Source organism: Anolis sagrei, chromosome 1 (assembly GCF_037176765.1).
Source record: "Anolis sagrei isolate rAnoSag1 chromosome 1, rAnoSag1.mat, whole genome shotgun sequence".
Classification (NCBI taxonomy): domain Eukaryota; kingdom Metazoa; phylum Chordata; class Lepidosauria; order Squamata; family Dactyloidae; genus Anolis; species Anolis sagrei.
This window is the reverse complement of record NC_090021.1, coordinates 343,830,932-343,855,246: the sequence shown is the minus strand read 5'-3', so window position 1 is coordinate 343,855,246 and position 24,315 is coordinate 343,830,932. Positions and strand designations below refer to the sequence as shown.

General features: G+C 45.6%; 1 protein-coding gene across 1 annotated transcript; it reads left to right on the top strand.

The window, feature by feature from the left end:
* The first annotated feature begins 1,410 nt into the window (after positions 1 to 1,410).
* LOC132769293 (cytochrome P450 2C19-like) lies at positions 1,411 to 19,379 on the top strand. The gene is made up of 9 exons (XM_067463153.1): positions 1,411 to 1,639; positions 3,815 to 3,977; positions 7,029 to 7,178; positions 8,972 to 9,132; positions 11,243 to 11,419; positions 13,008 to 13,149; positions 16,017 to 16,204; positions 17,428 to 17,569; positions 19,067 to 19,379. The coding sequence occupies exons 1-9, from the start codon at positions 1,457 to 1,459 to the stop codon at positions 19,246 to 19,248; spliced, it is 1,488 nt and encodes a 495-aa protein (XP_067319254.1). The 5' UTR covers positions 1,411 to 1,456; the 3' UTR covers positions 19,249 to 19,379.
* The last annotated feature ends 4,936 nt before the right edge of the window (positions 19,380 to 24,315 follow it).

Genomic DNA, 24,315 nt, shown 5'->3' with positions numbered 1-24,315 from the left:
TCGCACTAGAGATTAGATCTGCTCCCTCCCTCCTGACGTTCAGGAAACTACTAAAGACCTGACTCTGGAATGTGGCATTCAAGGACTGAATCTATAACCTCCGTCCACAAGGAAGGAGGATGATGAACTGTGACTATGACTATGTAAAACTATGTAAAACTATGACTATGACTGTACTGACGACTGGGCTTGGGTAATTATGGTGATGATGTTTTTATTGTACTTTATTGTACTATTTTAATCTGTAATGATGTTACACTCTGTTGTACTTATATATTACTGTATTTGCATATATGTTGTAAACCGACCGGAGTCCCTCGTTGAGGTGAGAAGGCCGGTATAGAAAACTTCCAAATAAATAAATAAATAAATAAATAAATATTCTCTATTTTATATGGTTTCAAATACATTGCCCGACTTTACCGGGCAAGGCCTGTTGTGGTGGGGGGCACCCCTCCCTCTGGCCATGTTGGAAGCAGTCAGCTGGTCAATCCGTGGCCGGCCCCACCCAGCACCTGGCATTGGCCAGGGGCTGGTATCGCCCTGCGTCCAGTGACCTTTAAGAGGTGGCGCAGAGCCCAACAAGCAACAGCTCTTCGTGCGCGGGTGTGTGGGAATCAGGAGGTTTATTGGTTGCAGGCAACAGGGTTGGCAGCAAGGGGCGTGGTGGCCCACCCCCCCCCCCCTTTTGTGGCATGTGGCATGGGCCCTGGATCTGGTTCTGCCCCTGCCCCTCATCAAGTTTGCAGACCACACCAAATTGGGACGGAGAGCCAATACTCCAGAGGACAGGAGAAGGATTCAAAGGGATCTTGACAGATTAGAGAGATGATGGCCCAAAACTAACACAATGAATTTCAACAGTGACAAATGCAAGATACTCCACTTTGAGTCGCCCTCCTCTGGACACATTCCAGCTTAGAGTCAATATCTCTCTTGAATTGTGGTGCCCAGAATTGGACACAATATTCCAGGTGTGGTCTAACAAAGGCAGAATAGAGCATGGGGAGTATGACTTCCCTAGATCTAGACACTAGGCTCCTCTTGATGCAGGCCAGAATCCCATTGGCTTTTTTTTGCCGCCACATCACATTCCTGGCTCATGTTTAACTCGTTGTCCACGAGGACTCCAAGATCTTTTTCCCACGTCCCTCTCTCAAGCCAGGCAACATCGTCCCCCATTCTGTCCCTTTGCATTCCATTTTTCCTTCCTAAGTGGAGCGCCAGAAGGGCTGTGTCGTTGCCCGAAGAGTCAATAACACTCATAAAAGAGAGAGTGAGAGAACAAGGAGCAAAGTGCAGGAGTGTGCATGGCCAGATGATAAGAACATTGTTTACAAAAAAAGAATCTAAACATGTCCTTTGGTTAATGTTAACTTCCTTTGTGCTTTGCAGTGGGGTGAACTGACTCCTCACCTCCTCCGTCCACTCTTGCGCCTTGCTTTTTGCCACTGGGATGGAGCCCTTGGGGATGTCCACCATCCTCCTGGTCATCTGCATCTCCTGCCTTCTTCTTTCTGCCGTCTGGAAGAGGGGGGCCCAGGGGAAGGGCAAGATGCCCCCCGGCCCCACCCCGCTGCCCCTCATTGGGAATGCTCTGCAGCTGAAGGGAAAGCCCTTGGACCAGGCGCTCCGCAAGGTCAGTGGCACAAGGAAGTCCACCTCCTCCTCTCCACTCTGCCTTGCTCCATTTCATGGGGGGCTCTAGGGATTTTGCTGCTGGTCTTCTGGGATTTCACAGGCTACTAAATACACAGAAAGGTGGAGGGAAGATGGGGAAGAATATCTGACCATTTCCGAAGTCTGTTGGTAGGGTTGGGTCCTTGGTCCAGGAGTTTTCCCCCAAGAATCTAAAGCAGTGTTTCTCAACCTGGGGGTCAGGACCCCTGAGGGGGTCGCAAGGGGTGACAGAGGGGGCACCAAACAGTATTTTCTGTTGGTCATGGGGGTTCTGTGTGGGAAGTTTGGTCCAATTCTATCATTGGTGGGGTTTAGAATGCTCTCTGGTTGTAGGTGAACTATAAATCCCAGCAACTACAACTCCCAAATTTCAAGGTCTATTTTCCCCAAACTCTACCAGTGTTCACATTTGGGCATATTGAGGATTCGTGCCAAGTTTGGTCCAGATCCATCATTGTTTGAGTCCACAGTGCTCTCCGGATATAGGTGAACTACAACTCCAAAACTCAAAGTCAATGCCCACCAAACCCTTCCAGTATTTTCTGTTGGTCACAGGAGTTCTGTGTGCCACGTTTAGTTCAATTCCATCATTGGTGGAGTTCAGAATGCTCTTTGATTGTAGGTGAACTATAAATCCCAGCAACTACAACTCCCAAATAGGAAAAACAATTCCTCCCCTCCCCAACCCCACCAGTATTCAAATTTGGGTGTATTGGATATTTGTACCAAATTTGGTCCAGTGAATGAAAATACATCCTGCAGGTCAGATATTTACATTACAATTCATAACAATAGCAAAATTACAATTATGAAGTAGCAATGGAAATAACTTTATGGTTGGGGGTCACCCAGGGGCGGCTCGTCCATTACGCGAAGTAAGCGGTCGCAGAACACTTTTTTTTTTGCCAGGGGTGCAGAGGCACCTCTGTAAATGCCCCTTGACCGCCACTTGAGGAGCGCCCCCTCAGCTCACAACAGCCCTAGCAGTCCGGGGGGAGCCTCGGCTTTCTTGCCTCGCTGCCAGGCGATCCTCTTCCCAAAGGGGCCGGGCCCTTGAGCCTCGCCTCGCCCCTCTCGTTCCTGCTCCACCTGGCCACCGGGTGCACAAGCAGAGCCGGCGCTCAATCATTCTCCATGTTCATTCCCTTCCCCATGACCGGCTCCCTTTCACGATCCCCTGGCGCTCCACCCGCCTCCTCTCCTCTCCCCAATCCGCGGGTGGGCCAAGGGGTGGAGCCGCCGTGCCTGGCCCGCTTCGGGTGCGGAGGCGTGTCTGAATCCCCCAGCATGCGCACCAAAAGTCGCCTCTTCTCCTGACTTTCTCTTCAGCCATTGAGACCAAGAGAGAGAGAGAGGGAGGGAGCCCCTCCGGCTGGAGGTATCTCCCACCTCCGCTCCCTCCTTTGTTTATGCGCCTACCTTCAGGAAAGGTGGGCATCTCCACCTCTCTCTCTCTCTCTCTCTCTCTCTCTCTCTCTTGGTCCCAATGGCTGAGGAGAAATTCAGGAGAAGAGGTGACTTTTGGTGCACATGCCGGGGTCTTCAGGCACGCCTCCGGACCCAAAGTGAGCCAGGCAAGGGAGCAACTGTGGCAAGTGTAGTTACTGGGATGTATAGTTCACCTACAATCAAAGAGCATTCTGAACTCCACCGATGATGGAATTGAACCAAATATGGCACACAGAACTCCCACAACAAACAGAAAATATATATCAATGACTGGTTGGTGGGGGGGGGGGGCACCAAAAATACTGTTTGCTTACCATTGAAAATTACCTAGGGCCGCCTCTGGGGTCACCACACCATGTGTTAAGGGGTCATGGCATTCGGAAGGTTGAGAAACACTCATCTAAAGCTCTTGGGGGAAATTCCTGGTCCACACTGCACAATCCCAGTTCAGTGCTATGGCTTCTTCCTGTGGAATCTCAGGTTCCATCGTTTGGGAAGAAGCAAGATTTCTCTGCCTGAGAGTTCGTCATCTCCCTCTCTGAGTTGCAAACCCCAGGCCTACTTAGCAAGAGGCTCACAGACATTGAAGTGGAATGGGTCGTTGTAGGTTTCTTTGGGCATAATAATAATAATAATAATAATAATAATAATAATAATATATGCCTCTCTCTTTGTTTTCCCACAGATAAGTGAGGAGTATGGTCCGGTGTTTACACTTTATTTTGGAATGGACCCCGCTGTGGTGCTGTATGGCTATGAGGCCATTAAAGAAGCCTTAATCGACCACGGCAATGATTTTGCTGCCAGGGCAAAAATACCATTGGCAGAGAGAACAAGTGAAGGGAAAGGTAATTGATTGATTTAATGGTTTAATGATTGATCTAATGGTTGCAGGTGAGACCAGGGTTCCAATTCCCTCTTAGTCGTGCAAACCCACTGTGTTACCTTGGGCAAGTCACATAGAATCATAGAATCCAAGAGTTGGAAGAGACATCCTGGGCCACCATCCAGTCCAACCCCATTCTGCCAAGAAGCAGGAATATTGCATTCAAATCACCCCTGACAGATGGCCATCCAGCCTCTGCTTAAAAGCCTCCAAAGAAGGAGCCTCCACCACACTCCCTCCGGGGCAGAGAGTTCCACTGCTGAACGGCTCTCACATGTCCTACCGAAATAAATATATGCCCACTTGAATATAATGGATGTCCATCATGGATCACTGATATATAGAGATAGAGAGAGAGATTGAGAATCTTGCAATAATTAATTTGAAATGCCTATTATTATTATTATTATTATTATTATTATTATTATTATTACCACCTCAAAGGGGACTCAAAGCAGCTTGACATAAAACCAATAATATACAATTTAAAATATACAAAATATACAAATATGCAAATATTAAAATGGAATCATTTTCCTATGATGCATGTGACTTTGTGTTCATATTATTATCGTTATTATTACCCCGCTTTATCTCCCCAAAAGGGACTCAAAGCAGCTTGGCATTAGGCTTGGGCGGTTTCGTTCGTTAATTTCGTAATTCGTTATTAATTCGTATTTAAATTAGCTTACGATCCAATATTGAGCCATGCAGGAATAGTGTGAGGAGTAAATTAGATTCGAAACAATTTTTTCAATTTATTTCGTAATTATTTCGTTATTATATCGAAATTATTTCGTAATTATTTCATAATTATTTTGGCATGTCTGGTGCTAGTTTTATAGTTGTTGTATGTTTTATCACACCAACAATCAGCAACAGAGGGAGAGGGAAGCTTCAGAAGTTCCTCCTGTCCCATTTGGAGGGTTTTTTAGCATATTGCGCAGTCACGTCCGCCATTAACGAATCGATTCGTAATTATACGATATATCGTAAATTTCGAAATTTTTAAAAGGAAAATTTCAGAATTCTTTAAAAAAAAACGCGATGGACCCCTAAAAACAAAACGAGTTTAGAAACATTTTTTCCCGTTGTTACCCAGGCCTACTTGGCATAAAAGCATTAATATAAAATTTAAAATATATTCAAATATGCCAATATTAAAATAGAATCATTTTCCTATGATGCATGTGACTTTGTGTTCATATTATGATCTTCTGTTCATGATTGTAATGCATTACTGTGTGTAAATATAGAGATGGCTGATAAGGAAAAGCTGCATGAGATGTAAAGGTTCCATCCTTGCGAACATATAAAGCCCTATGCAAAGCCTTATTGTAATTATTGTAATGAGCCTTGAGACCAAAAGTCCTTATTCCTCCTTAGATTTGCTGTTGTTTTCCAAAAGCATGGCCATAAAGACGACCACCTTGTTCTCCCCTTTATAAATACTAGGCCTGGGTAACAACGGAAAAATTTGTTTCTAAAATCGATTTGTATTTGGGGTTTTTTTTTTGTTTCGATATTTAAAATAATTACAAAATTTTCCTTTTAAAAAGTTCGATATTTACGAAATTTCGTAAATGGTAAAAAATTAACGAAGCGATTTCCGAAACAATAACGAATTGATTCATTAATGGCGGACGCGACCGCGAAATACGCTAAAAAACCTCCAAAACCTTCTGAAGCTTCCCTCTCCCTCTGTTGTTGACTGTTGGTGTGATATTATAATTTTTTTTCACTAATTAAACCATAAAACTGGCCCAGACATGCGGAAATAATAACGAAACGACCTCAGAACAATAACGAAACGAATACAATAACGAAATACGAAGCATTTACAAAACGTTTTTGAAAATTCGTTTTTTTTAATAATTGCTCCAGAATGGTTCGTTATCGTTTTGTAATTGAAAAAAATAACGAATTATTAACGAATTACGAATTAACGAAACGAAACCGCCCAGCCCTAATAAATACCCTCAGATTCCTAGACTTAAGAGTGCACCAGTGCAGATTAGGATGCAGAATGGGACCATGGTTCCTGAGTTGGGTGACCAGAAAGTGGTAAAAGAGACCTCCAAATACATTGAACCTGGCTGAAAGACAGAAACTGACCCCCATCCCCTCAGTCTAAAGAGATAACAGTGAAGATCCATTTATTTATTTATTTATTTATTTTATTTAGCAATTTTGTATACGGGTCTTCTCCCCTCTGTCGGGGGACTCGGGCCAGTTTCCAACAATAAAATCACAAAACAATCATTAAAAAAATCATATAACGTATTCAATTAAAACGTTATAACAGCAAAATGCAATCACATAATAACAATGGTCAGTCGTCATAGTGAATTCGTTGTCCATCATTCATCGTCATCGATCCGATCACAGAAATATTGATTCACTCGTCGAAAGCCAAACCCCATAGCCAAGTTTTCACCTGTTTTCTGAACGTCAAGATAGAAGGGGCCATTCTGATCTCCAGTGGAAGGGAGTTCCAGAGTCGAGGGGCCACCACCGAGAAGGCCCTGTCCTTCGTCCCCACCAGACGCGCTTGTGAGGCCGGTGGGACCAAGAGCAGGGCCTCTCTAGACGATCTTAATAATCTTGATGGTTCATAGGGGAGAATACGTTCGGACAGGTAAACTGGGCCGGAGTCGTTTAGGGCTTTATAGGTTAACACCAGCACTTTGAATTGTGCTCGGAAGCTAATTGGCAGCCAGTGGAGCTGGCGCAACAGAGGAGTAGTATGCTCCCTGTACCCTGCTCGTGTTAGAATTCTGGCTGCCACACGTTGGACTAGTTGGAGCTTCTGGGCAGTCTTCAGAGGCAACCCCACGTAGAGAGCGTTGCAGTAATCAAAACGGGATGTAACCAAAGTGTGGACCACCGTGGCCAAGTCAGACTTCCCAAGGTACGGTCTCAGCTGGCGCACAAGATCCATGCGTGTTTTGCCGTTCTCCTTCACCATGACCCTTCCTACTCTCCCATCATGGTCTTCTTTCACCTGTTCCAGGGGTCATATTCAGCAATGGGGAGAACTGGAAGCAGATCCGGCGTTTTATCTTGTCCACCCTCCGCAACTTTGGGATGGGGAAGAAGAGCATCGAGGAGAGGATCCAGGAAGAAACCAGGTATCTCCTGGAAAAATTCCACGACACAAAGGGTAAGTGGACTCTCTTGGCCACCCTCATCCCCATTGACTTATTCGGTGGACTTTCCAGGAGATTCCTCTCACAATGTCTTGTTGAAAGGGTCTACATTCAAACTCTTGCAGTTAAAAAGGTTGGATGAGAGGATGCAGCCTTGCCGTACACCTTTCCCAATCTTGAACCAGTCTGTTGTTCTGTGGTCAGTTCTGACGGTTGCTCCTTGGTCCTTGTACAGATTCCTCAGGAGAGAGGGAAGGTGGCTTGGGATACCCATCCCACCAAGAACTTGCCACCATTTATGATGATCCACACAGTCAAAGGCTTTAGAATAGTCAATGAAGCACAAATAGATGTTTTTCTGAAACTCCCTGCCTTGCTCCATTCTCCAGCATCCGGATATTGGCAATCTGGTCTCTGGTTCCTCTGCCTTTTCTAAACCCAACTTGAACATCTGGCAACTCTCGCTCCATGTATTGCTGGAGTCTTCCTTGCAGGATCTTGAGCATTCCCTTCCTGGCATGATGAGAAATAAGGGCCACTGTACGGAAGTTTGAGCAGTCTTTCGCATTTCCTTTTTTTGGTATGGGGATATAAGTTGATTTTTTCCAGTCTGATGGCCATTCTTGTGTTTTCCATATTTGCTGGCAGATGGCATGCATCACCTTGACAGCCTCATCTTTTAAGATTTTAAACAGTTCAGCTGTCTGTGTTTTAGATGGGTTGGGGATCAGCTGGTTTTCCCTGTAATAGGCAGTTAGAGCACCTAGAGCTTCTGAGAGCTTCTGTTCTACCATCTCAAAGCTCCCTGCTTGAGCGGTGATGGCACGATCATCAGCATAGATGAAGCTCTGTGTCCCTTCTGGCAGTGGCTGGTCATTTGTGTAGATGTTGAACATGGATGGAGCAAGCACGCTCCCCTGAGACAGGCCGTTCTTCTGTTTTTGCCATCTGCATCTCTGGCCCTGGAACTCAACAAAGAAGCTCCTGTTTTGTAGCAGGTTTCCTATGAGGCGGGTGAGGTGGTCATCCTTTGTGATATTATACATTTTTCTCAGGAGGAGGCGGTGGTTCACAGTATCATAAGCCGCTGACAGGTCTATGAAGACAGCTCCTGTGATCTGCTGCCTTTCAAAGCCATCTTCTCTGTGCTGAGTCAGGTTCAGCACTTGCGATGTGCAGCTTTTGCCTTTCCTGAAGCCAGCTTGCTGTGGGATCAGACAGGGGTCTATTTTTTCCATAATTCTATGCAAAATAAGTCTCTCCAGAACTTTGTAGAGGTGGCACAACAGGGAGATTGGTCTGTAGCTTTTTGGGTCCTTACGGTCTTTGCCTGGTTTCAAGATGGCAATGACTCTTGCTTTCCTCCAGATTTTGGGGATCTGACAGGATGCAGTGCAGTTGTTCATCAGCTCCAGCAGCCAGTGCCTTGCTTTGGGACTAAAGTTCTTGATTTGTTCCATCCGTAGATCATCCAATCCAGCTGTTTTGCCATTTTTACATTTATTGAGAGCCATGTCCAATTCCGTAGGTGTAAAGGGTTCATGAAGGTTGTTGTTCTCAATCTCCCAATTTTTATGAAGTACACCTGAAGCATATTCTGCAGAGTCTACTAAAAAGGCTGCACAAAAGATCTGGACAAGTATCTGAAACAGCCACTAACATTAGGAAAACTCTTCCTGTTGCCAAATTTATCAGGCCCCCAATATTGAGCTGAAGGGACCCCATTTGGGGTTGGGGCTCACAGTTTAACGGGCTGCGATCTAAGAGATGGACTGAGACAAGATTATCTCTTCTTTTGTCTTTCCAGGGCAACCCTTTGACCCACACAACCTCTTGAGCTGTGCTACCTCCAATGTCATCTGCTCCATTGTCTTTGGAAAGCGCTACGAATACAATGACGAGAAGTTTCAAACCTTGATAGCTGTGACAGATGAGAACAATGTACTTTTTAACTCTCTTTGGGGACAGGTAGGCCCCTCTTCTTCATAGTTGGTGACATTTTCCATTTAGGAGGCTCCTTCTTTGGAAGCTTTTAAAGAGAGGCTGGATGGCCATCTGTCAGGGGTGATTTGAATGCAATATTCCTGCTTCTTGGCAGAATGGGGTTGGACTGGATGGCCCAGGAGGTCTCTTCCAACTCTTTGATTCTATGATTCTAGGAGCCATCTACACGGACCATATAATGCAGCTTCAAGTAACCCAGAATATGCTCACTGGGAAAGTCCACTGCAGTGCACTTTGAACCCGTCAACCCAACACAGGCAAAGTCACGGGACAGTCTGCAATGTGTCCCTTAAGGCTCATCAGCAGGCTCCGATATAAACCACATCGCATGGTGACATTACCTCCACAGAATGCTCTCTGCATGTGTGAAGGAAACTGGTTCCAGGCTTTATTTATTATTTATTTATTTATTATTTGAACTTATATGCGGCCACTCCCCTGGGGCTCGGAGCGGCTTACAAGAATGGCTAAAATCTAACAAAATTTAAAAGCAATTTAAAACAATTTAAAAACAATCAGAGATCCAAGGGCTGTCGAAATAGATATGTCTGACATGCCCTGCGGAAAGCTGGTAAGTCCCGCAAGGTACGGACTTCAGGTGGCAGAGTATTCCAGAGTGATGGTGCCACTGCTGTGAAGGCTCTGCGCCTGGTTGCTGTGAGACGCAAGGTCTTGACACTGGGAATTTCCAACAGATCTTGGTCCTCAGAACGGAGGGACCTCTGGGGTTGGGAGGGGGTGAGGCGGTCCCTCAGGTACATTGGCCCCAGATCATGCAAGGCCTTCAAGGTGAGGACCATCCCTTTGAAAGTGATCCGGTGCTCAATGGGTAACCAATGCAGCTGCAGGAAGAGATTGGGGTGATGTGGCATCTCATCGGAGTTCCCGCAAGAAGCCGAGCAGCTGTGTTTTGTACCAGCTTGAGCTCCCGGATCACTGACAGAGGAAGGCCAATGTAGAGGGCATTACAGTAGTCCAGTCTTGAGATGACCGTGGCCTGGATCACCGTAGCGAGGTCGTCCCTGGACAGGGAGGGGGCCAGCCGTCTAGCCTGCCACAGATGAAAGAAGGCGGTTCTGCTCACGGCGGAGAGAGACCTGGGCCTCCATCGTCAGCAGAGGGTCCAAAAGGACTCCCAGACTCTTGACCAACGATGACGGGCGTAGCACCTTGCCATCCAGGGTAGGCAGCTGGATATCCCTACTGCCCGGTCGACCCAGCCACAGGATCTCCATCTTTGCTGGATTCACCCTCAACCTGCTGGCACACAGCCATCCAGTCACGGCCTCAAGGCACTGATGGAAACAATCGGGTACAGAGTCCGGTCGGCCTTCCATCTTCAGCACCAGCTGAGTGTCATCAGCATACTGGTCACACTCAAGCCCGAAACCTTTATGATCTAATCATCACAGACTGAAATCCAGTTTCTGCAATGCCAGTTTCAAATTGATCTAGGTGGACTGGCCAGTGTAGATGGGCCCACTGTTTGCACCTTTTGTGTCACTGTGGCCACAGATGTCACTGATATAAGAGGGATGGAGGAGGGCAGATCTGTGATTCTGGGCATTAACCACCTAAATAGCATTTGTGGATTAAAAATAGGAAATAGAGATGCAATGCATTCTCAGGGAATTGCCACTGGGCTCTCATCCCACAAGGGATTCTGCACCCAGACAGGAATGCCATTCTTGGTTTCCAATCCCAGACTCCTAGAGTTGGAAGAAGTGCCAAGGATCATAGAGTTGGAAGAAGTGCCCAGGATCATAGATAGGATCAATCCCCTTCTCCCATGCAGGAAGACCCAGTTGAAGCGTTCCAGACAGATGACTATCAAGCCTGTGTCTAGAAACCTCCAGCAAGGACATTCCCCACCCGCATTTCTTTGTTGACCCTCAGGAGGTTCTTCCTAATGTTGAGGTGGGATCTCTTTCCCTGCTGTTTGAATCCCTTGATCTGTTGTGGCTTAGTCTCTCTCTAGAGTCACAGAATACCCCTTGACCTCTCCTCCACCTGACATCCTTTCACATCTTTCAACCTCTCTTGACACATCCCTGTCCCGCACTATGTCTTCCAGCTCTACAATACCTTCCCTGTTCTGATGGACTTGATCCCAGGACCCTTTCAACGCATGGTACAACACTGCGCCAAATGCAGAGAAATTGTTTTAGAGGAAGCCGAGGAACACAGGGCTACTTTGGACCCCAACTCACCTCGAGATTTCATTGACTGCTTCTTTATCAGAATGGACCAGGTAAGGGAGAGTTACGGAATCCGCAAGCAGATGCTTGAGTCGGAGCCATCCTCCAAGCACTGCAGTGTCACATATTTGCTCTGCATTTCGGTTGAGAATTTCCAAAGACATCTTCAAGGCAATGAGCCTAACCCCACAGGGAGACTATTTGCAGACCCTCCACCCTGGGACACCCCACCCCTGGATGGAGGGGGCTCTTTTGGGAGGAGGGTCCTTTAGGAAAGCCTTCCCTTTGTCTGTTCCATCTATTAAGATATATGTCAGTTTCAAGTATCATCTTCCATTTGATTCTAAAAGCCAAGCAGGGCCATGACTGTTGAGTAATTGGATGGGAGGCCACCAAGAAGCTCCAAAGCTGGAAGCTAAATTTCAGAGAAATGACCCACTGACATTTCTGAGCATTTTCTGCTTCAAAAACCTGGATTTATGAAATTTGTAGGCGACTTGAAGGCCACATCTACACCTCCTGGAATGACCTGAGGGATGCTCGGCTCTGAGAATGTGCATGTGTGGGTGTGTGTCAAGGTGTAAAGGAGGGTAAAATTACTGCCACCAAATTTGTGAGGAAAGCAATGATCAACATCAGCTTAGGAGCTGGTTTATAAAGGGACTATTAGTTACAGAAGGATTTATTCATTTGATAGCGTAGCTCTAATTTGGTTCTTGATTTGACCTTTCTTCTTTTGTAGGCTGTTTGACTTAGGAGAAACTGTATCAGGCAAGGCTTGAGGAGAATAGTAACAAATTTATTTAACAGGAATATAACTTGTTCAATTCTTTCTTCACGAGAGGCACAAATCTTGACTGGTTACATTAGTAAGGTTTCATGAGTGACTTTAGGTACAGACTTTAAGACGTTTCTATAAGCAGATGTATCTTTCCTGGACAACTGTCCTAATAAAACAAATAAGCTAAAAGGCTTATTTAACAGAATTGGCTCCCAGCCAAACCCTGATTCTTAATATTAAAAAACCAGTTTTCCCTATAGTTCTCTAACTATAGTATTCCTGATGGTTTTCCACACACCACAGGATCAACTGCCTTCTCCTGTAACTCTTTGGTCACAGACTAACTCCCTGTTTCTCCCACTAGAGAAATCAGTCCTTTCTGCAACTCTAATAGTCACAGACTCTTCCCTGATTCTCCCACTAGAGAAATCAGTCTTCCCTGTAGCTCACCGGCTTACAGACTGCCACTTTCAAACAACTGCCCCGTGAAGTGACAGTTGGCTCCGCTCCCGTTGCTATGGCAACTCTGCTCAAGCCAAACCAGCCACTATCTCTAACAAAATATAATCCTACATACTTACCATTTATTAACTACTGTTTAAACAACACATAACCATAAGAATAAAAGTTACACATCGTCACACAAGGCCATGGGGTCAAAGCCAATAAAAGACCAGACCTTGTGGAGTTATGTCTGCCTCTCCTGTTCTCTCTCGGAGACCAGGGCACTGGACCTGGAAGGAAGAGAGAGCTCCTTTTATTCTAATGACTCATCCACAGAAAGGCTTCCATTGGTATTTCCTAGACTCCACTAAGCACAGTTGGGCTGAGTCAACTGATTGTGTTGTGTGTATCACCAGGAGAAGCACAATGAGCCCTTTGAGCTCACCATGGAGAACATGGTCATCTGCAGCCTGGAATTGTTTGGTGCAGGAACTGAAACGAGCAGCATGACAATCCGATATGGGCTCTTGATCCTCCAGAAGTACCCAGAGATAGAAGGTAAGAAAGATGTGGAGACTTCAGGACAATAGGTTCCACCACAATCTTAGCTTCTGCAGATTAACTGTGATCTGAACCTGGAGTCGCCATTAGGCTGAAAATAGGTCCTGGAAGTTGTTGGATTTCTAGTTCTGGTTGAAGGCAAAAGAGATGGAGATGATCCAGGCCAGCTGTTTCACCAGGTTTCCAACTCTTGGTTTCTACTTCCTTGGAAACTTTTAAACAGAGGCTGGATGGCCATCTGTCAGGGATACTTTGATTATCCTTTTCCTGCATGGTAGGGGATTGGACTCAATGGCCCACGTGGTCTCTTCCAACCCTATGAGTCTATGATTCCATAATTCTGGTCCAAGACATTTGGAGTGAAAAGAGGTCCAGGTAGTGGCTGCCCTTCTAATTCTTGGTTTCCGATCTCTGGATTGTTCAGCAGATTTTGAAGTTGCATAAGACATTAAGAAGAAGGTGTTTATAGGTGACTGTTTTGTGACCAACTAAGGGAATTTTTGAACCAACTAATTCAGCTGCTGGGGGGGGGGGGGGGGAGTCCAGGCTCTTTCCAGAAAGGCATTAGGAAGAAGGTGTTTTTGGGTGACTGCTGCTTTGCGACCAACTGAGACAATTCAGCTGTTTGGGGGAAGTCAAGGCTTTTTTCGGGGAGGCAGGTGGCTTTGGTGACATTGCATATCTACACTACAGAGCTAGCTCAGTTTGACATCCCCTGTTAAGGTCAGCCAGAAAAATCAGAAATCAGAATAAAGTCGTAATTAATACCTTTTTGAAGCGATTTCGACACGATTTGGCAGTCTCTTTACCATTTTGAAGCCACTGTCACCATCTTTATTACGACTTCAGGAAGTGATTCAGAAATGAGGCAACAGGTGTTTGCATGCTGGGATGCTTGCCTCCAGCCAATGAGGAGAAACCATGTGTGGAGGGGCAGAGTTTCTTCAGGGCAGCCATTGCCCTTTAAAAGGGGTCGTGCGTGCCTCGTGGCTTCAGTGTGAGATGGGATGGGAATGGGAGAGTTTAGGAGAGGAGAGGGTCTGCTGCAGGTTCAGGCTGCTTGGATGGCAAGGTGCAGAAGGGTTGGGAAGGGAAGACACAAGACAGGGTTGAGAAAAAAGAAAAAAGCAAAAATCTCATTAACGCCATTGACGAAGCAATTCGGAAATTTCGGAAATTTCGGATATATCCAAAGCTTTTTGGAGAAAAAATTTGGAAATCATTTCAGAATCGAACCACCATCGCCCCCTATAACCAAAATGAGTTTAGAACCATTTTTTCCTTGATCAAACAAGCCTACCCCTCAACAGTGACAGAACCAATATCTATGAAAGAATTGAGTTCTATTGTTGCGGCACATACTTTACCCGAGATCATTTTAGAGCACAATCAAACAGGAAGGAGACGGAGACTGCAAATTGATTCCAGGCAAATTTACTATCAAGTTGATAGGACGCTCAGAACAAGATCTGAAGCGTACTTGAAAGTCAGTCAGGTTACAATATTTATAGCAGAAATCCACTGGTCTAGACAAGCGTAGAACTGTCTTGACATTTACACAGATATAATCATTAACAGAGGCCTTACGCATTACCTTTTTCCATACATCACAATGACGTACTTCTAATTGTTTCAAATCTTAATTATTCCCATATTCGTAATCCTTTTAGAATATATCTGAAGTTGCCTGCTATTTGCCTCACTGAACCACCAGATGCCGCTTACTGACCTTTTCCAGTCTTAGATCAATTACTTACGCAAGCGTCCTTGTCTGGCTGCCAAGCGCCTTCCCTTTGATGACAAACATCTCACTTACTATTGTTTCCCAAATGTCATGTTCCAGTTAATATTTAACTTCCTTGATCTCTGAAGCCTACACCCTTACTTTCGTCTTTTGAACACTTCGCTTCTCCCTGCCGCAAAACTCTCTTTCGCCAGTATTTCAAGGTATTCTTTTCCTATATTCATTTTAAATCCAATTTTTTTAATCATTCTTCCGCTTGCTGCCACACTATGGCATTCTGAGATTGGTAGTGTCTTGAGGGAATAATCACCCTCAACTATCACTTGGATTTCCTAGTTAAACCAAGCTACATGAGGAAGTTTAGTCCAAAAGAAGACCAAACATGAAGAAATCCAGAACTCATCCACCAAAATGGCCAACAAGAAACATACCTTTGGGAAAGATCCAAGACAATCAATCACACTTGAGGACTCAAATGTTGCAGCCTCAGAGATCAGCTCAGGTAGTTTTGATAGACAGAAAGATGTAGACACCCACATTTGGGGATGGTGTGATTCTACTTTTAGGTGGCATGTCTCCTTTGATGGCCATTCACACAAAACATGGAAGCTCATGGCTTATTATGTAGAGAAGGAAAATTCACACTGATCTGGGATGCAAACTTAGGAACTCTAGATAGTGCAGCCACTCTCTAGACTTGGAAGAGACCTGGTGGGCCACCCAGTTCAATCACACTCAGCCAAGAAGCACCCCCGACAGATGGCCATCTAGGCTCTGTTTAAAAGCCTCCAAAGAAGGAGCCTCCACCACACTAGAATCCTATATTTGGAAGAGACCTGGTGGGTCATCATCCAGTCCAACCCCATTCTGCCAAGTAGCAGGAAAATCATATTCAAAGCACCCCCGACAGATGGCCATCCAGGCTTTGTTGAAAAGCCTCCAAAGAAGGAGCCTCCACCAAACTCCAGGGCAGAGAGTTCCAGAATGTGGTGGAGGCTCCTTTTTTGGAAGCTTCCTGGGCATTTCTTGCTCTCTTGTTATGAGCCAGAGTTTGCATGATTTCTCTGATGTTTTCTGGATGCTTCTTTCTTGACATTGAGCCTCATGCATCTCCTGGCAGAGAAAGTGCAGGAAGAGATTGACCGGGTGGTTGGCCGCTCCCGAATGCCCAGCATGGCTGACCGTGGACAGATGCCTTATACAGATGCCGTCATCCATGAGATCCAGAGGTTCATCTCTCTTTCTCCAGTGTCCCTCCCACATGCCGTGGTCAAAGACACGCCATTCCGAGGATACGTCATCCCAAAAGTGAGTTCTCTGCTTCTCCCAGAAGAAGACACTTCCACAGCAGAACCATAACATTCCCTCAAAGGGCATTGCTCTACTTGGCATCCAGTAGGACTATCAATCCTATTTCCTATTTCTATCTTGACAATTTGGCCACTGTCTGACCTGAAAAATCCACATCCCCAACCCTACCTGCATCCCAACACCCCAAAGTATTGAAATTTCCAATACAGCAAAATTTTTGTCCTTGGGTTATAATTGTCATTTCCTAATTGGTTCTACTGTTTTTGTGGTCCATCCTGCAATACATTTTGCTCATTGAGTCTCAACCAATTCAACCAAGTTTGTGGCAGCCACAAAAACAAAGTTTTTGGAGTAGAACAACTACCGTATATTCTGGTGTATAAGACTACTTTTTAACCCAAGAAAATCTTCTCAAGAGTCAGGGGTCATCTTATACGTTGGAGTAGCCTTATGCATGGGAGCCGTCTTATATGCGGGAGTAGTCTTATACGCTGGGAGTCATCTTATAGAGTGGGTGCTGAAACTTCCAGTCTGAGAATCTGTGGTTGCTGCATATTGTGGGGGGAGCTCAAAAATGGCAGTGGCCATGTCCCTGCCATATGCAGCAACTGTATGAAAGCATTAAGGGTGAATCTGTAGAAGTACAGTAGAAAAAAATCCATTCATCAGGATTCGTGGACTTAATGTGGTCCCGATGGTGAGGTGAAGGGGCACCTTACTGGGAAGGTGTAAGTGAAGAGTGGAGCAAGCTGCAGGCATCCAGGGTGCCCGGGGTATGGAAAAAAGAGATAGAGTGGTTTTGGGCCCAGAAACACACACCTCTTTTACCTGTCTGGCCTGCCCTTGTATCCTATTACCGTCCCTCCTCCTCTGCCTGTCAGATCTCGCTCCTGAAGACTGCAGAGAATCAGTGCAGGTGCGCATGTGAGATCTGAGAGGCAGAGAAGGAGGGACGGTAATAGGAAAATGACCATATGGAAATCAAATCTGATGCTGTTGAAATGTTTATGTGGTGTGTGTTGGAAGAGGGGTAGTCTTACATGGCAAGTATATCCCAAACTCTATACGTTAACTGGAAAAGTTGAGGGGCATCTTATGCGCCCAGTCATCTTATATGCCAGAATATAATGACCACACAGTTAAACAGGAAATAACAGTTTTAGGCCAGGAACAGAAAAAAATTCAAAGTTTCGTTACACCAACTCCTGTCCTCTTTGCAGGGCACCACCATCATGCCTGTTCTGACCTCAGTGCTGTACGATGGCAAGGAATTTCCCAACCCCACCGAGTTTGACCCAGGACATTTCCTGAACAAGGACAGGACCTTCAGGAAGAGCAACTACTTCATGCCCTTCTCGGCGGGTAAGCCTCTCCTTCTCCCATTGGGCAGCAGCTCCTTTATGGCTTCTGAGTTGCCCATTAGTGGGGAATGAACCCTCCCATGGCTGTGAGATATTGAGCCATAGAAACATACCATTGGAAGAAACCACACGGGACAACCAGACCCCCTTTTTCCATGCAGACCAAAGAGAGTCCCTAATTGGCTCTATTCAACACTAGCCTTGAGCTATTGGCCACTATGTTGTGCACCCATGATGGTCAGAGGGGCAACCAAAGGATTTTAATCAAAACATAATTAATAGGCTTGGTTGATCTAGTTCGGAAGCTTCTAAAATTGTAATGAATTCATATTAAAATGATTTTTGAAACAATTTCGAGCCATGCTGGAATAGTGTGAGGAGTAATTATGAATTGAAACAATTTACCAATTTTTCGGAATTATTTTCGGATGTCTGGTGCAAACTGGTGCAATCTCGCAGTTTCCCTGGCCTCCCTGGTGACAAGCGGCGATGTGGAAGGGTGAGGTGGGCGTGGCTATGCCCAGGTCTTCCTGAAGGCCACACCCCCAGTGGCCGTCAAGAAGAGCTAGGCATAGCCACGCCCACCTCATTCCCCTGTCATCCATCGCCCTTCGTAATCACCTACCCAGGGAAGGGAACCTGCGAGGTTTTAAACTAACAGGGGGGAGGGGCACTTTCCATGAACGAAGTAACCGAATCTATTCAGATTTTTGCTATTTCTGATCTTTTTTTCAAAAAAAATTGAGAAATAATTTTAAAATCGAAACGCCAGGGCCCCTATATACGAAACGAGTTTAGAACCATTTTTTTTCTTGATCAACCAAGCCTAATAATTAATGCCCCCTCCCCCCAAAAAAACCACTTGCTGGATTTTTTGTTTCCACTAGATGATGAAAAGGATCTCACAGGTCCCTCGTCCCCATCCTAATAGTGTTGAGGTGTCCATCATGTCCACGTCTCATGACCCCTTTGAAGTCATGTCATAATGGTCAACGGGAGACATAAAACCAAAGTATATATATAAACCCATTTGGCTGGAACCATAAAAGGGAAATCATACAATCCTAGAATCCTAGAGTTGGAAGAGACCTCCTGGGCCATCATCCAGTCCAACCCCATTCTGCCAAGAAGCAGAACAATCGCATTCAAAGCATCCTGACTATAAGAGCTGTTCAGCAGTGGAACTTAGTGCCTTATTTGACTTAGTTTCAAGACCCTCACAGTGTGGTGGGGCCTCCTTCTTTGGCTTGGTTTCAAGACCTCTGGGCATCTTGGTCACTCTTCTTTAGTCACGTACCTTCTTGTCAGAGTTCCTGAACTGGAGAGAGGTTTCCAGATGAGGAGGCCTGACCAAAGCAGAACAGAGTGAGGCTTCTGCTTCCCTTGCTCTTCAGACTGGATTCTGCTGAGTGTCTCCTACAGCTCCCTTGGTGACCCCCTTCCCTCTTTCTCTCCTTCCTTCCTTCCTTCCTTCCTTCCTTCCTGGTTCTCTTTGCAGGCAAACGGGTCTGCGCAGGAGAAGGCTTGGCCCGCATGGAGCTCTTCCTGTTCTTCACCTCCATCCTCCAGAACTTCAAGCTGAAGCCTCTCACGGACCCCAAGGACATCGACATCTCCCCTTTGGAAGGGGGAATGAACAATTTCCCTCGGCCGTATAAGTTCTGTGTTATACCTCGCTGAAAAACACACGTATGGAGAACGGAAGCCCTGGCAAAGTCCAGGGGGACCAGACAAGCTCTAATGGGTCTCCTCCAAATCTGCACCCGTGGGAGGGTTAAACTTGCTTGTTATTAAATGTTCTTTGACCCCCATTCTATATTGTTTTCAACTCATTTTGCATGCGGATATTCCAGAATGGGAAGGCTGTGTCTTTCAAGTCTTCTCACCTGGACTGGTTTGGCCTCTTGATGCTTGCTTTTCTGGGCCTTTTTTGAGTCCTTAAACCCTTTACTCATCAAAACCCAATAATAGAATAATAGCATCATTGAGTTAGAAGAGATCTTGTGGGCCACCCAGTCCAACCCCATTCTGGCAAGAAGCAGGGAAACTTAAAGGAGCCCCTAAATGCAACTATTCCAGGCTTAACTTCTGCAGATTCAGTTGGTGTGATCTTTTTAGGAAGCTCTAAGAAGCTAGGAAGGTTTGGAGTAGAGAATTGAGCTGGAGGATCTCTCTTGGAATCTCTAGATCAGTGATTGTCAACCTGTGAGTCCCCAGGTGTTTTGGCCTATGACTCCCAGAAATCTCAGCCAGTTTACCAGCTGTTACGATTTTTGGGAGTTGAATTTATTTATTTATTTATTTACTATTCTTGTATACCGCTGTATCTCAAGCCCGAGGGCGACTCACAGCGGTTTCCAGACAGCAAACAACGAGACAATAAAAAAACAGCAACAATTAATATACCATAACAGTTAAACTACACATCTCCATTACTAGCTACCACAAACATCAATACACAGTTCTCCCAAAGCCCCCCCCCCCCCGAGTTGAAGGCCAAAACATCTGAGGACACACAGATTGAGAACCACTGCTCCAGATTCTCCAGCAGAACTCTTATGAGGAAAATCCCACTGGAGGGCTTAGAGATTTCTGGAGGAGTCCTCTCAGGCTAAAGTAGTAATGGTGTTTTATTCATGTCTTCGACACATAGAATCATAGAGTTGGAAGAGACCTCGTGGGCCATCCAGCCCAACTCCCACATCTGGAAGGGTTTTTTCTAAAGTCCTTATAGCTCTGTGGAGATGCCCAGAAAATGTTATTGTCATCATCACTCATGTATATTCATGAGAATATTGAATCGATCTTGGTGGGATTGGGATGACCCATGAGAGTCCTGCAAGGGGGTTTGGAGATCATGGTGAAGACAGACCCAGTTTGTAAAACCTTGAAGTTCTTGGCGAGGAAAGAGCAGTCAAGGATCTCATGCTATGATGCTAGGGTTGTGCAATTCAGCAAAACCCATGCCATTTTCCGTGCCCAGTTTTTGGCTCCCTCCCCCCCCCCCCCCAGTTCTGTTTTTAGGGAATTTCCCAAAATTGGGTGGGGTTGATGTTTTCACATCAGAAAGATTCAGTCCACTGGCACCAATGCGAAAACTTCAGAGGATCATTTCTGTGTTACTTTTAGATCTATCTGTTGTAGTTCAGCCAGCCGAGGATGATGACGAGGGGTTGGGGGTGAAGGTCCTGCAGGGTCTGATGCTTCTGGAGGTGTTCAGACAGATCGTATGTTGGAACAGGATGGTGATTCCTTGGTTGGGAGAACGGAGAGGGATTTGATTGATTCTCTGTGTGAAAACGAACCTGTTTTAGAAGCTGACAGGCAGAGAAGGGAGGAAGGGGGTTAGACAGAGATTCAAGGCTGCTCCTGCTGGGGAAGAATTCCAGGTGCAAGCTGAGCTATGGGAAAAGGAGGCAGAGGCCAAGTAGGACTCCTCAAAGACAACGGAATGCTTTCATGCATTGCCGTCCTTAATAAGGGAAAGAATAGCTCTCAGGTCTCAGATCAAGCAATGTAGCAAATAGACCAAGAAGCTCCCACCTTGTTTCCGGTTCTATCTGAGCTTCAAGCCAAATTTTCTAGTCAAGTTTTGCTACCAGTCTTGGGGATTTTATCATGAACTCCAGCTCATGTTTTATTCCTTGACTCTTGGATTAGTCAAGCTCATGTTTGTTCCATGCACCTTGGATTAATGTTCATGCTTAGACTTTTGCATTGGAGATTGTCTCTGGCCTTTGGGACTCTTCCTAGCTTTACATATTTGGATTTTTTTAACTTTTTTACTGTGTGTGCTTTAACAATAAACTGTTTATTACTACGCTTGGTTCCTGGTGAGTGCTTGAGCAAGGTGAACTCTAGCTGAGGTACAACATTATCGGTGTTGTGGCTGAGATGTTCCCTGACGATGAGGATGATGGGATTCAGATTCCTGGCTCTTTTTCTGTGCCTCAGATCTCTGGGCCTGCTTCTAGGTCTTTTTCTGAGGCTCCCTGTTGCATCCCAGTTCAAGAAACGAGACCATAAGATTAAATGCACCACACTGGACTGTAGGAAAAGCAATCCTTGTTTATTGATGAAAAATTGGTTACAAAAGAAAGGTAAATGCAAAGTCAAAAAGCCACAGAAAAACACAGCAGTCAGTAGAATCTCTGAACTTGAGCAAAATTTCAAAAGCCACAATACAAGAACCAGGAATCTGTTAGCCTTTTACTAACCATGAACTTGATAACTAAGCCTCTGGGATTACCGGCCATGAAACACAGGAATTCTGCCAAGGCACAACCACAGTCCCAAACGTTGCTTGATCTAAAGAGGCACCCGGCAGGAGGCCTCTTAAACCAAAGAAGCTATTCTTTGAAACGTCCCTTGACTTTGACGTCTGGACCTGTCTCTCCTGTAAACGATGTGACCTTTGTAGAAATTGGGAAACATTTCTGTCTCTAACTATCTGTTCTCTTCGGTCCTCATTAAAAAACCCAGGTGGAGAGATATCACGGCTAGTGATATCACGGCTAACTTCCAAAACATTTTCCTCCAGCTGTTGAGTTTCCTTTTCATCCCCGCTGACCTCTGCATCAACAACAGATTCCACACTGTCAGGGTCAGGGAGAGCTTGCTCAGTTGGAAAAACTATCAGAGAATCCGGTTCACACAGATCAGGATCAGGCTGAACCCCAACACTCCCACAGAAAGTGAAGAATCAACACAGCGGTTCTCAGAAGAAAATAATTTTAATGAAGAAGATAGCGAACAGGTGGGGAGGCTTTTCCCTCCTTCCCACGCTGATACTGAAAGTGCAGAAAGCCTTGATAGTGACCTGACCCGGCAGGCTAGTGTTGATTTGCGGGTCAGGCGGAGTTCTCGCCTGGCCGTCAGACGAGAAGCCAGCTCGGGTCAAGGTCATCGCAATGCTTTCATATTGGTGAGAGCATAATGTTTTCATGTTAGTAAGGTATTTAGGCTTCTTGCAAACAAAGAGAAAGTGTCAGTTCAACGTAGCTTATTAGCCTGAAAGCTTCATGGAATACCTTAGCTGGAAAGCAGCACACTTGGGATTTCTTGCATTGAGATTCTTGGGGCAATTGTCTCATTGCTTGTACCTTGGACTCTGTTTTGAACTTTGCTTATAGGATTCTGCCTCTTGTTTTACTTCAAGATCTTTGGAACTATATTCTGCATTTAACCTAAATCTTTGGAACTTTGCAATGCTTATTATTTATTTTGACTTGGATTTTTTCCCTCAATAAACTATAAAACTACAGCTCTTGTGTGGTGGTGTTTGGAAGCAAGGTGAAACTTACTCTGGGTTGCATCAATCAGTGTGAAACTCGCCTCACTTGTAGGCCACATCTTCTACTGCAAGCCTGCCAAGTTTCTGAATGCTTCACCAAGGAAGCAGAAAGGACGCTTGCTCCCTCCTCCTCCCTGTGGCTTCCTCTCACATATTTATACCTGGTCCTCTTCATGTCGCCTCTCAGCCTTCTCTTCTTCAGGCTAAACATGCCCAGCTCCTTAAGCCACTCCTCATAGGGCTTGTTCTCCAGACTTTTGATCATTTTAGTCGCTCTCCTCTGGACACATTCCAGCTTAGAGTCAATATCTCTCTTGAATTGTGGTGCCCAGAATTGGACACAATGTGATTCCAGGTGTGGTCTGACCAAAGCGGAATAGAGCATGGGGAGCAGGACTTCCCTAGATCTAGACACTAGGCTCCTCTTGATGCAGGCCAAAATCCCATTGGCTTTTTTTGCCACCACATCACATTCCTGGCTCATTTTTAACTTCCTCCCCACGAGGACTCCCAAGATCTTTTTCACACGTACTGCTCTCAAGCCAGGCATCCCCCATTCTATATCTTTGCATTTCATTTTTACTGCCAAAGTGGAGTCCCTTGCATTTGTCACTGTTGAACTTCATTTTGTTAGTTTTCCCTTCCTTCCTTCCTTCCCTCCCTCCCCTTCCCTCCCCTCCCCTTCCCTTTCTTCCCTTCCTTTCTTTTTTCTTCCTTTCCTTTCCTTTCCTTCCTTCTTTTTTCCTTTCCTTCCTTTTTTCTTCCCTTCCTTCCCTTCCTTCCTTCCTTCCTTCCTTCCTTCTTTCCTTCCTTCGCCTTCCTTTCTTTTTCTTTTTTTCCTTTCCTTTCTTTCTTTTTTCTTCCTCCCTTCCTTCCCTTCCCTTCCCTACCCTTCCTTTCTTTTTTTCTTCCTTTCCTTCTTTCCATTCCTTTCCTTTCCTTTCCTTCCTTCTTTCCTTCCCTTCCTCTCTTCCTCCCCCTTCCTTTCTTTTTCCTCTTTTCCTTTGCTTTCCTTTCTTTCTTTTTTCTTCCTTCCTTTCCTTTCCTTTCCTTTCTCCCTTCCCTTCCCTTCCTTCCTTCCTTCCTTTCTGCCTGCCTGCTTTCTATCTGACTCCTTCTTTCGCTCTTTAGCAGCCTGGCTCTCCACAATTTGCATCCCAGGCTGAGCCAAGGGCTTGGCCAGTGGCCACTGCTGCCAAGGGGAGGGAGGCAGAGGCAGGAATGAGGAAGGCCGTAAAAGGAAGGAGGAAGAGGGAAAGCAAGAGAAGGAGGGCCAAGGGCAGGGAAAGGCATTGCAGGGAGAATACGCACTTGGAGAAAAGCAGGGAGGAGACAGGCAAAGACATCCAAGATTCCACAAGAGAAAGGGCATGTGAAGGAGGGAGAAAGCTGCTGCTTTTCTGTGGTTGTGGTAAGCCTTGACAGCTCTTGGGGGGGGGGGGGGGGGGAGGTCT